This window comes from Mobula birostris, chromosome 9 (genome assembly GCF_030028105.1).
Source record: "Mobula birostris isolate sMobBir1 chromosome 9, sMobBir1.hap1, whole genome shotgun sequence".
NCBI classification, from domain to species: Eukaryota; Metazoa; Chordata; class Chondrichthyes; order Myliobatiformes; family Myliobatidae; genus Mobula; species Mobula birostris.
This window is the reverse complement of record NC_092378.1, coordinates 136,826,824-136,840,447: the sequence shown is the minus strand read 5'-3', so window position 1 is coordinate 136,840,447 and position 13,624 is coordinate 136,826,824. Positions and strand designations below refer to the sequence as shown.

Below are 13,624 nucleotides of genomic sequence, written 5' to 3'. Positions count from 1 at the left end.
GGGTCCAGAAACTGGATACGCAGTCAAGAGGGAGTCTCAGCCTCGTGACCCAACCCCTAAAAAGGCTTAATTGTCAGTATAACTCCTTGTGATACCACGTTGCTGAGTAGGTTGGGATTAGTGAGCTTCCGTTTTTTGAGAATGGGATTGATAGTTCTGCTAGACTCCGGGTATAATGACCCTATGAGTGAGCCAAGAGCACATTGCTTCAAGGTTTTCTTTTCATTTGAAAAAGTAACTTCACTCATAGAAAATATGAATAAAAATGGTGCCACTTTCTTTAAGTTCTTTTAAAAAATTGGCGTACGCATGCCAGTGACTGCTTGGCCACGGCATCATGATACCAGTGTGTTGCGCCACCTTAAACCAGGTATTGGTTGAGACCCAGTGTCAGGGAAATCTATTACCTGTATGCTTTCTCAATTTAATTGATTGTTGTCGCTTTCATTGCCGTTACTTAAATCCGATTCTCCTAAGAGTTAATGACATGCTCAGTCTATCAGTTTAAGCATTCTGCAGAAACTAACAAGCCATGTTAGTTAAACTGGACTTCCTTATCTCCACGTGTTTTGTCTGACAGGTGGTTCCGTGTATGGCTGTACGCAGAACGTTTCAGTGATACCAGGGAATACTTCCCCTGTTATTTCCAATGCTACCTCTCCAGCCAGTTCTGTCGGCAGCCCTACCACCCCAGGGGCCTCCAGTCCCCAGTCTGCTGACTATCACTGGTCGCAGGAGACCACGATGGGAGTGCAACCTGCGGATGTTCCGATGACCCCCCTGTCTGACAGCAGTGTGGGACCAGGTATGTGGAATGACTTGAGATGCGAGGCGCTGGGGATATTCAACATGTTGGGCTGCATCTGTGGAGAAAGAAACAAGGTCAACATTTCAAGTCAATAACCTTTCAGCATTGACTTGAAATCAGAGATGTTTGGAGCCGCGGTAGGGTTGAGGGGAGGAGTGGTGGTGGTACGCGTATGGAGAAACAGAGAGGGTGGGAGGGATTAGTGATGGCGCTGATTGCCTGACTGAGCTTGTGATCAGTCTGGAGCAGATGTCAACTGAAGGAGATGAACAAAGTCAGAGGAGCAAAGAGAAGAAAAGCCGTAAAAGTTAAGTTTAGAAGAAATAAAACACTGCAGATGCTAAAAATCGGCAATGAAGACAGAGAATGCTGAACGCTCTTTTTAAGAGTCATAGAGTACTACAGCCTGGAAACAAGACCTTCAGCCCATCTAAACCAAGCCAACCTAATCTTCGCTCTAGTCCCATCTAACTACAGTTAGACCATATCCTTCCAAATCCATCCCATCTAACCAAACTTCTTTTAGATGTTACAATTGAACCAGCATGCACCACTTCATTCCGCACACTCACCACCCTCTGAGTAAAGAAATTTCCCCTCAGCTTCCTCTTAAATATTTCACCTTTTACCCCAAACCAATGCTTGTCTTGCACAATCTGAGGGGAAAAACCTGCATGCTTTCACCCTACCTCTATCCCTAACAATTCTGTGTACCTCTGTAAGACCTCCTTTCACTCTTCTACACTCTGCGGAATAAAGTCCTAGCCTGTTCAATCTGTTCCTATAACTCAGGTGCTCAAGTCCTGACACGTCTTTGCAAATTTCTTCTGACCTTTTTCAGGCTTATTGATACCTTTGATGTAGATAGGTGACCAGATCTGCACACAATACTCTAAATTTAGCCTCGCCAACATCTTGTCCGACTTCAGCGTAACATCCCAACCCCTGTATTCAATGCCCTGATTTATGAAAGGCAGTGAACCAAAGGGGTGCCAGGGTGGAAATACATCACTATCAAAAGAGGTGTAAGGCGCTCCTTCCCTCCTTCGCTAGCATGCAAGTCACATGTAGGTAAAGTGTGGCACCTGATTAGCTCCCCCGCCCGCCGACCGATCAGGGTCACGTGAAACCGTGGTAGCAGGTAGTGGATGGTCCATATCACAAATCCTGGTGATGCGACACTGACGCCAGGCAGACAATCTCTAAAGAGTATTGATAATGGCTGGGGTCACCTGCCTTGTAAAGACACTGCCCAGAGGAAGCCAGTGGTAAACCACTTCTGTAGAAAAATTTACCAAGGACAATCATAGGTCATGGAAAGGCCATGATTGCCCATGTCATACGACACAGGACATGACGAACGAACGATCTCGAAATAAACAAAGTAATTCCTACACAAGTCAAATTTTGTTACTCTCCACATATTCTCATCGGTTTCCTCATATTCTGCCGTCACAGTAGTGACAATTGACGTACCAACCCACGTGTCTTGAGAGGAAAGTTGAGCACCCAGAGAAAACCTCTATGTTCAGAGGCAGAATGTGTAAAATCCACCCAAGCAACACCAGAGGTCAGACATGAACCAAAGATCTGGTGTTATGAGGCACCGACTCTACTTGCTGTGTCAACGTGCTTCCCAGTTCTGCTTCAATAGGTTAGAAGATTTACACTGAATGGCCACTTTATTAGGTAGACATGTTTGCCTGCTCGTTAATGCAAATATCTAATCAGCTAATCTTGTGGCAGCAACTCAATGCATAAAAGCATGCAGACGTGGTCAAGAGGTTCGGTTGTTGCTCAGACTAAACATCAGAATGGGGAAGGAATTTGATCTAAGTGACTATGACCCTGGAATGATGGTTGGTGTTCGATGGGAGTGGTTTAAGTATATCAGAAACTGCTGATCTCCTGGGTTTTTTTTACACACAACAGTCTACAAAGTTTATAGAGATTGATACAAAAAAAAACACCAATAAGCTGCAGTTCTATGGGCCTTGTTAATAAGAGAGGTCAGAGGAGAATGGCCAGACTGGTTCAAGCTGACTAGAAGGCAACAGTAACTCACATAGCCACAAATTACAACAGTGGTGTGCAGAAATGCATCTCTGAATGCACAACACGCCAAAGGTTGAAGAGGATGTGCCACAGCAGCAGAGGGCCATGAGTATACACCAGAAGTCACTTAATCAGGTTCAGAAGGTACCTAGTCATTGTGCCGGACGCCGGCCCCCTAGGCCTGAGTCGACATAGTCACAGTAGTAGAGTGGCGTCTGAGTTAATTGTAGGCAATTAGCACAGCACCACAGAAGACCGCAGTGGAAGTGCCCACATCCTGGTCTTGGGGGAAAAATGAAACATTAATCTAAAGGAATCTCTTGGTTAAGACCATAAGACATAGGAGCAGAATTAGGCTATTTGGTCCGTTGAGTCTGCTCCGCCACTTCATAATGGCTGATCCATTTTCCTTCTCAACCTCTTTTCTCAAACATTGGAATAAAGGGTAGCCAATCTGCACACTGAAAGGCTGTATAATTCTACAGTTAGGGAACAGCAAGGTCGTTATTCTGAAACTGACTGATGAAACATAAGGACACTGGACAGCTCTTCTGATCTTCAAACTGCATCCATTGGAGCTTCTACATAAGAAGACTGAGTCCTTTTTTTTAGCGTGTTTGAAAGGTGTGTCAATCTAACAATAGAATATTCCCTCAGTGTTGACTTGTCACCCAGGGGTGAACCAACAGTTGGCGTTAGCGATGATACTGGGGAATTCCCGGGGGCTTCACAGAACTAGGCAGCCAGGTAGGGGCAGTGAAGGGGACCTAAGTGACGGGCTAGTGCACAGATCTTCTGATAGTCTCTTCTTTCCTTGCAAGACCTTGAAACAGAATCATCCAGTGAAGAATCAAATGAACCTTTGATTCCGACAGTCAAGCCATCCATAATAACGAGTAAGTATCAAATTTCCAATATTGTTAACACCCGGCAAATCGCTGGAAGTTGTGATTTGAGACCAGTGAATCCCATTGGCGAGTACATTGAAATATTGGATTAAAGACCTGAGGATTCTGTGCAATATATTTCACTTTCTGAGTATTTAGTAGAGTGTTTAAATAGTGCAGTTCTGAAAAGATGTAGAGATCTTCTGGACAATGCTGTTTATTGAACAGTGTATAGGATTTCACCAGGGTAGCCAGTTACCTTGGTCACATGCTAACGTACAAAATTGCAGTGCAGAGCTTTACAAATGTTCATTTGGTGCTCAGCCGTTTTCACATTTACCCGGGCCTCCACGCACCCTTCACTTTATAATTTAGCTGTTAAACAATAGTTAACCCTTTTTAACCAAAATTGTTAAATAATCCCAAAAGTAGTCCCAGTTCTTCACGCTTATCATCCCTGAAGAAGAGTATTGGGGTGCCACAGTCGCATAGTGGTTAGCATGACGTTATGACAGCCCGGGGCCCTTCTGGAGTTCAGTCCTGGTGCTGTCTGTAAGGGTTTGTATGTTCTCGCTGTGACTCACGTAGGTTTCCTACCACAGTCCAAAGATGCAGCAGTTAAAAGGTTAATTGGTATTTTAAAATTGTCCTGTGAGCAGGCTATGGTTTTGAAATTGATGGATTGCTGCATGGTGCTGCTTACTGGGCTGGAAGGGCCTGTTCTGTGATGTATCTGTAAATAAACAAATGGAAATAAAATATTTCTTCATCATTTTAATGCTGGAGTTCCCTTGTACCGCTCGCTAACAATGTAATCGTGCGTTTTACCATCTCCACTCAACTCTTCCACCTTGATTACCTGCAGGATCAATTCTCATGGCCTGCCCCGCCATACCACACTTCACTTTAATTATTTCTGTAAACATCTGACTAATTATCTTGCAATCCTTTCTGTGAACACTCCCTCTCCCATGGCAAAAGCCTCACAAACCTGCTCCCGTGCTGTCCACCCCGTGTACTCCTCCTGAGACGTATTGCAAATTCCCGAGGGTCCACTTCCCATAGTTCGAGAACCACTTGTACCCCTCTTCCAAAACTAACTGATTGGAGTCAGCCACACCAAATTTCAGAAGCAGAATACAGTCCCATATTTATTGCTTGTGACACAAAACAAAATTCTTTGCAGCATACACAAGATTTTTTAAAAAATTAGGGATACACCAAAGTAACAGGCCTTTCCAGTCCAACAAGCCTGCGCGGCCCAATTACACCATGTGACCAATTAACTAACCAACCAACGCCTTTGTTTTTGGATGGTGGGAGGAAACCGGAGCACCTGGATGAAACCCACTCGATCATGGGCGGAACGTGCAAACTCCTTACTGGCGGCAGAGGGAACTAAATCTGATGCTGTCACTGTTGTCGCATTATGCCAACGGCTACGCTACCATGCTGCCCCTGATGGTTCCCTTTGGAACCACTGGCCATAGCCAGTGCAATTTGTCCCATTTCAATTATTGTTCCTGCCTATCCCCAACCTCCAGCTCTCTAAATCACCATGTGCTACTCTGTAGCCAACTCCTCAAATGATCTCACTCAACAGACCCTTACACCACTTCACCCTGCTACTCCATTACAGACAGGAGAACCAAGGATGAGAAAAGAATCTGAATGGGAAACCATCCCTCCCTGGTTTAAGCTAAAAAGATGAGCCAGAGGACTCTTTTTTTTCCTGCTTACCTTGTTTAGTTGGTGTAGCTTGTCTTTTGCTAAGAGCTGATAGAGATCTACTTACACAGACATCCCACCTCTCCCGGAAGTTCCGGGAGTCTCCCGCATATTAATAGTGGCTGCCTGATGCCTGCAAATTATATACAATATCACGGAAATCAATTTTTTGAGAGAGAGAGCGTGAAAGAAGGAGCGCAAGAGCAAGAAAGCAAGCGCGAGTGAGAGCGACCACGAGAGAGAGCGTGAGCGTGCACGAGAGAGTGAGAAAACAAGCGTGAGAGAGAGAGCGAGAAAACAAGCGCGAGTGAGAGCGACCACGAGAGAGAGAGCGAGAAAGCACGTGCGAGAGAGCGCGACCACGAGAGAGAGAGCGAGAAAGCAAGCGTGAGAGAGAGAGAGAGAAAGCAAGTGCGAGAGAGCGCGACCACGAGCGAGAGAGCACGAGCAAGAGCGAGAGTGTTCCAAAAAAAAGTCAGAGTGACAGTGTTCCAAAAAAAGAAAATATAAAACGTACATCACCCCAGACTACACTAAAGTGTACCCCTACCTAGTAGGGGTCAAAAATAATGACAGTGTTGCTCACTGCACTGTTTGCTACAGTGAATTTTCTATTGCCCATGGTGAGTTAAGACTGTAAAAGACGTGTTGAGGTGAGTTGAACAGGTGTCATTCATTCATTAGCATAGCTAACGTTATTTAAACTAGCTGGTTAGCTGCTAAGGAGCTACTCTGTTGCAAACATCCCACCTCTCCTGGAAGTCTCCCGCAAATTGATGGTGCTACCTCCCTGAAATGAGTTTTTGCAGGGTGGGATGTCTGCATCAGGGAGTGACAGGATTGTACCCAGATCACTGGACTGTAATAACTGCAATGCTACCGTGCTGCCTAGATGGTAACATATAATTACTTACTCTTTTTGTTTCCACAGAAGGTGTGGAAGACTGTGTAAGAATGGTGAAAGAATATCTGAAGGACATGACCCAACACTCTTACATTTGCCATGAGCACGACGAGATGCTTCTTGAAGACATTTATGTGGATGTCTCAATGGTGGAGGTTCAAGTTGAAACAAAGTCTGGAAGGAACTCCACAAAGTGCTTGGACAAGGAGTGCAGGATCTATGACATTGCAGAACAAGAAAGAAGAGCTGTGAACATGGGCAATCTCTTTCACATCTCAGGGAAAAGGCAGAAAGAAACGAAAGTAATTGCGCTGTTGGGAAGAGCAGGGATTGGTAAAAGCGTGATTGTCCAAAGGATCTGCCACGACTGGGTAAACGGGAGCTTCCGGCAGTTCTCATTTGTTTTCTGGTTTAAGTGCAGGACACTCAACTTCACGAAGCAGTACACATTGAAGGATTTACTCTTCCAGCCATTCCTTCCTTGGCTGAAGAACACAGATGAAGTCTTTCAGTACCTGTGTCAAAACCCACGCAAAGTTCTGCTTGTTTTTGATGACTTTGAAGATTTCCAGGATCACGACGGCCTACAGCAGCCTACAGCCTGCAGCTCAGCAGAGAAGCCGTGCAGCGTCAAGCAGCTGCTGGCAGGCATTCTGCAGAAGAAACTGCTCAAGGGGTGCACGGTGCTCATTACGGCGAGGCCCAAAGAGACCTTTAACCAATACCTCGGCAAGGCGGACAAGATTGTTGAAGTGCTGGGTTTCAGCCCAGCTCACGTGCGGGAGTTCCTGCACAGGTACTTCGAAGACCCCCTTGTAGTTGAAGAAGTGGTTTCGTGTCTTCAGGAGCAGCCGTACATGCTCAGCTTATGCCATGTTCCTTTATTATGCAGGTTTATCTGTTTTGTTCTCAAGGGCCAGTGCCAGCACGGAGAGGCTCGCTTAGCACTGCCGCCAACCCTCACCGATTTATTCCTGAACATTCTTCAGATCCTCCTGTGCTCTGGAGCTCCCACCTTTCCGCAGAACCAAAACATAATTGCTGCACAGATGCACAGCCTGCTGGAGGTGAGCAAGCGCGCCTTCGCGGGAGTGCAGTGCCACGAATGTGTGTGCATAGAGTCGACCAGGTCCACAGAAATGTCAAACTTCGCTCTGAAGCACGGACTTCTGAGGCCTTTCTTAAAGATTGGTGAAGTTAAAGAATGGGAGTGTGGGAAAACCTTTTCCCATTCTTCCCTGCAGAACTTTCTGGGAGCACTGCACTTACTGTTTTCAGAAGAAATCAAATGTAAAAGCCTTACTAAGATTATTCTGCTACAGCACAAGAAGAGGAAATCGCAGGCGGACTGGTTGGACATTGTCCGAAGGTTTCTGACAGGACTAGCATCCAGGGAAGGAAATGCCTTTCTGAACTGTCTCTCTGGTTGTTCAAAGGCAAACATAAAGAGCAAAAAACAAAAGTGTCTGCGGAAATACTTCTCTGAACTCGAGGTGAGCTCACTCAGTGCCAGTAAACTGCTGGAGCTCTGTCACTGCGTTTACGAAGCACAGAGTGTGGAACTCACCGCACAGGTGGCGGCTAAACTCAGTGAAAAGTTGTCCTTCAGGGGTACACGACTGACCCCATCTGACATATTGGTATTGCTGTACGTCATGCAGAGAGCCCCGAGTAACTTCGCCGTTGACTTAAGGGATACGAGCATCGACCTACAAGGGATCAAGCAGTTCGTCGAGTCGAAGAATGTGACCTCCTTTAGGTAGGTGAACAGACTTCCCAAGTGCAAGTTGAATTTGGTCTGGTTTCAACTTCACAAAGTGCTGGAGGAACTCAGCAGCTCTGGTAGCACCTATGGAGAGGAATAAACAGTCAAAGCTTTGGGCTGAGACCCTTCATTGGGAATCAAAAGGGAGAAGGAAGAAGCCAGAATAAGAAGGTGGGGGGGGGGGGGAAGGAATGCAAGCTGGCAGGTGATAGGTGAAATCAACTGAGAGGTAAGGTGGGAACATGTGGTGGATGGATTCTGGTTCCCCTCTACCCCTATCCTTCTCTTCACCTGCCCAATACCCCTTCCTTTACTCCATGGCCCACTCTCCTCTCCTATCAGATTGCTTCTTTGGCCCTTTGCCTTGTCCACCTATCATCTCCAAGCTTCATTCCCCTTTCCCCACCCATCCATCTTCCCCCTCACCTGGTTTCACCTATCCCTTGCCATCTTGTACGTCTTCCCGTCTCCCCACCTTCTTAATCTAACTTCCTCCCCTTTCCTTTCCAGTCCTGAAACATCGACTGTACCTCTTCCTAGGGATATTGGTTACATGGCTTTTGATCTGTCTTCCTCCCCTTGAAGGTGCAACTCAAAATATAGGCTTCACTTTTGATCCCGATGAAGCATCACATCAGTTCTTGTTTAGTAATCATGCTGGTAAAGCACCTTGGCATGTTTCATGACGCGTTGCAAGCTCTATAAAGCCTTGGTTAGACCACACTCGGGATATTGTGTCCCGTTCTGGTCACCTCATTGTGGGAAAGACGTGGAAGCTTTAGAGAGACAGAGCAGTGGAGATCTTCATAATGCTACCTGGATTAGAGAGCCCGTCTAATGAGGATAGGATGAGTGAGAGGCTTTTCTTTGAGCGAAGGATAAGAGGTAACTTGATAGAGCTGTACAAGGTAATAGAGGCATAGATAGAGTGGATAGCCAGAGACTTTTTTCCCAAGGAGAAATAGCTAATACAAGGGCCATAAAACTTTAAGGTGATTGGAGGGAAGTATAGGGGGGATGGCAGAGGTAAGTTCTTTACAGAGTGGTGGGTGCATGGAATGCCTTGCTGGGGGGGTGATAGAGACAGATACATTAGGGACATTCAAGAAACTCTTAGTTAGGCACACGGTTAAAGTTCAAAGTATATTTATTATCAAACTACGTAAATATCACCATATACAACTATGAGATTCATTTTCTTGTGGGCATACTCAATAACTTCATTATAGAATAGTAACCATAACAGGATCGATAAAAGATGGCAACAACCTGAGCATTCAATGGGTGTGCAAAAGACAACATACTGTGCAAATACAAAAAGGAAGAAATAATGATAAAAAATAAGCAATAATTTGGCCCATATCCCAACAAGCCTCCCCTATCCATGTATCTTTCCAAATATATTTCAGATGTTGTATTTGTACCCACCTCTACGACTTCCTCCTGCTACTGTGAAATGTTAAGCTGAAATCTTTGGAATAAGTAAAAGATTTTGTGGTGCTGTTAGAGAGAAGGTGGCGGAGTTAGCCCAGTATTCTGGTCAGATATTTCTGTCAATTAATAGTAACCAAAAACATGATTTGGTTATTAGCCCGTTTCAGGTTGGAAATCAGCTGCAGTGTTCACTTTCATGAACTTCAGAAGTGAATACTACTGGCTTACTTCTATTGTTTGCATAGTTTGTTTCTTTTCTTTGTCTATTGGATGTTCGATGGTCTTCTCTTGATTTGATGGATTCTTTTGGGTTTCTTTGTTTTGTGGCTGTGTGTAAGGAGACAAATCTCATTGTTGTATAAAGTATACATACTTTGATAATAAATATTCTTTGAACTTTGAATATAAGTGACTGTACAGTATTTCATTGGCTGCTAGGTGCTTTGTTGTGGCATCTTAGAAGTGGAGGGAAAGGTTTACGAGGAGCCTTGATAGGAGAGTATGTTTGCTTTGGGAGAATCTAGATCCAGAGGCTACTGTTTTTAAGAGTTCGTCCTTTTAGGACAGAATGAACGGACTTTTTCCCCTCAGAGGGTTATGAGTTTTTGGAACACTATTCTGCCAAGAGCAGTAGAAGCAGAGTCATAGTACAGTACAGAAACAGGTCCTTCGGCTCATCTAGTCCATGCCAAATGGTTATTCTGCCTCATCCAAATTATCTTCACCTAGACCATAGCCTTCCACACACCTCCCATCCATGTACTAATCCAAATTTCTCTTAAATGTTGAAATCAAACCTGCATCCACCACTTCTGCTGGCAGCTCAAGTTCAAGTTCAATTTCAATTGTCATTCAACCATACACATGTATAGAGCTAAATGAAACTATGTTCCTCCCGGTCCAAAGTGTAAAACACAACCCATGCAGACACACACAGCACATTTAGTTAAGGAAACACATACAGTCACAAAGTAATATTAGCCCAAGTCCCTGAGTGACATGACCTGAATATTGATGGTGCATGGAATGTTGTCCTGCAGGCATGTTTCTGCAGGAACAAGTATGCAGCAGTTCCTCATGTTGCTCTGGGTCAGCCATAGATGAAACCAAATCAACTTGTCTCGTGCTGGACCTGCTGCAGACGAAGGCAATTCACCTTGCCTTCAGGGGAACGACCACTGGAGAGCATCACCGACAGGAGAACCGGCCGGCAGGGGACAAGTCCCCAACCCAGCATTGGTTCCAGCGCACCTCTGTTCTCTCCCACCCCACCTCTGGCGCCTCTTGCCCAGGGTGGCTGCAACAGGTAATGCCATGGTGTGCTCCGTGCAAGAACCAAGTCCACGCAGCTCCCCTCCCCCCACTGCCAGTCTCACCAATGAACCGGACTTCCAGTATTTTGTATTGCCAATATCCAACAGGGTCTTGCGATCACAAGAAGACGTTTAAGACACACTTGTGGCATCTGTTGGACCCAAAAAGGCTGCTGCAACCAAGCATGCTGACATCTTACTGGAAGTCGCACCACCCTCTGAGTGAAGAAGATCTCCCTCAGATTCCCCTTAAGTATTTCACCTTTCCACCTTAACCCATGATCTCTAGGTCTAGTTTCACCCAACCTCAGAGGAAGAAAGCCTACTTGAATTTACTCTATCTATACCCTTCATAATTTTGTACACCTTGATCAAATCTCCTACACATCAGGAAATCAAGTCCTAACCTATTCAACTTTTCCCTGTTACTCAGGTCCTCAAGTCCTGGCAATATGCTCATAAGTTTTCTATGAGGCAGCGGTGGATAGATTCTTAATAAGCAAATGGGTAATAGGTTACTGTGAGTAGATTAGAATGTGGAGCTCAAGTTATGATCAGATCAACCATTTAATGACAGAGCAGGCTCAAAGGCTGAGCGGCCTAGTCCTTCTCCTAATTCAAGTGCTTGTATACAAGTCCCCTTTGACATTTATGGTAGGTAGTTCACACAGTGTTTGTTCTTCATAGTGTGTGACAAGCTGGGCTGGGTAGATCAGACTGTCAGCGTGTATGCATGCTTGCGTCTAAAGGACTACAGCAGCCAGGCACAGATCAATCAGTAGCTTAAGAGTCACGGTATGGTTTTTTTTAGGATTTTGTGAAAAATAAGGATATAGGAGCAGGAGCAGGCCATAAGTCCTCTAGAAGTTGATCTCAGGGTGGTATATGGTGATATATACAAACTTTGATAATAAATTTACGTTGAACTTTGACCTGATCTCTGGCTTAACATGCCATTTTTCTCTGAATCCCCATAACCCTCAGTATCTCTGATTTACCAGATTATTGCCATAATGAATTATGAAACCTTCCTCTCCTGCCTCGTTCTTTAACAGAGCCAACAGTTAAATGAGATCCTGGTTTGCATGATTGAATTTTTAAATAACATTTTCTGGTGCCCTTTCACGAGTTGGTTTCCCTTCGCAGGGTGTCGATATGCGACGCGGTAAAACTCTGGGAGCATTTGGAAGAAACGGAATTACACGAGCTGCTTCATCTGTCCCTTGTCAAGTTCTCTGTCAATCCTTTTGAGGTTAAGAGTTTGAAAGATATTGACGACCTTGATTTACTGGTGCAGATTCACAAGGAAAGAAGATTCCTGTCAAGGTGTGTTGACGCTTCTCTCGCTTAGCTTCTATCTGTAGATATGTGTTCAGCTCCTCTCCACAGCACCCCATCATAAGGTAATACAACTGACTGTCCTGTTTCATTTCCAAATTATTTGTATGATAGAATGAACTTGAAGGGTTGTATGGCCTTCATATATTCTATTCATACTTGGAAAATAGTCCCATCGAAGCTATTCTTTATGTGTAATTCTGATATTACTGAATAACTATTTACTGGATGGTGGAGTGGAGATATATCTCTACCAAAGGAGGCCCTCCTCCCCTCTGCTATCCTGCAGGTTACCCTTGGGCAAGGTGTAGCACCTGCATAACCCTTGATCAGGGACAAACAAAGCCATGGAAGCGGGTGGTAGGTGGTCATATGAGCAGCTGTTGCATATCAACTCCTGGTCATGTAACCACTGACACCAGGCAGACATCCTCAGAAGAGTATTAATAATGGCTGTGGTCACCCATCCTGTAAAGCCGCTGCCTAGAAGAAAGCAGTGGCAAACCACTTCTGTAGAAAAACCTGCCTAGAACAATTGTGGTCAAGGGACCATGATCGCCCACATCAAATGACACAGCACGTAATGATGATGAAGACTCGCTGGATTTACAATACTTGACTATTTGTATTAGAAGTTTGTGGACAAACTTTCAGCAATGTTTTCTGGTGAAGAAATGGGGAGAATACTAGTTGAAAAGGCTATCACTATGTAGTAAAAGAAGGGCATCGTATTTCATCTTTTGCTTCTAACTTTCACCTGAAACAGTGCCCTGAGAACATCCAGAGATGAACTCCAAGGATTACCTGCAGTGAGGAGCCTACAAGTGCTGGAATTTGCGTAAGTGATGATCTGTAATCTCTAGCCTTTTTCAATTTGTGAATGCATAGCTTCCCCAGATATTTATCAGAATCAAGTTGTAGGCAAACTCATGAGGGTTTAGTAACAACTTCAGAGAACTCTTTGGTTACCCATATTACTGACTATGCCTAGAACTATTTTGTGACTCATAGCCATCCCAGAAAGCTGAAGAGAAACGTTTGAAGGAGAAAGACTGAGGAGAGAAATCAGAAGGAGCAATCACTTTGCAAAAATCCCTTGCTCCTCTAATAATCAAATCTGTATGCTAATTAGAAGTGGAACCAATGAAAAGTGATTTTTAAAATGTTATAATAAGGTTAAATGTAAGTATGATGGTGTTGTAGCCAACTATAGGGTGGAGGCTCTTCACGGATCACACTTCCTTTTAGATTGTGAGGTCCAGAATTAGACTCAATAAAATGGTTGTGGTGTAAGCAGATTTAGCACAATTTCTTTCCTATAGAGTTATAGTGTTGTACAGCAATAGGAACAGGTTCCTTGGCTCAACTGGTCTATGCTGGCAAAGATGCACA

General features: G+C 44.6%; 1 protein-coding gene across 2 annotated transcripts in view; it reads left to right on the top strand.

The window, feature by feature from the left end:
* ciita (class II, major histocompatibility complex, transactivator) overlaps positions 1-13,624 on the top strand; it is a 108,018-nt gene that overhangs the window by 82,170 nt on the left and 12,224 nt on the right. For both annotated transcript variants that reach the window (XM_072268944.1, XM_072268945.1), the window contains exons 12-16: positions 581-805; positions 3,685-3,759; positions 6,410-8,141; positions 12,041-12,220; positions 12,999-13,070. In XM_072268944.1, coding sequence (XP_072125045.1) covers positions 581-805; positions 3,685-3,759; positions 6,410-8,141; positions 12,041-12,220; positions 12,999-13,070 — 2,284 coding nt within the window. The remainder of the gene's footprint in view (positions 1-580; positions 806-3,684; positions 3,760-6,409; positions 8,142-12,040; positions 12,221-12,998; positions 13,071-13,624) is intronic.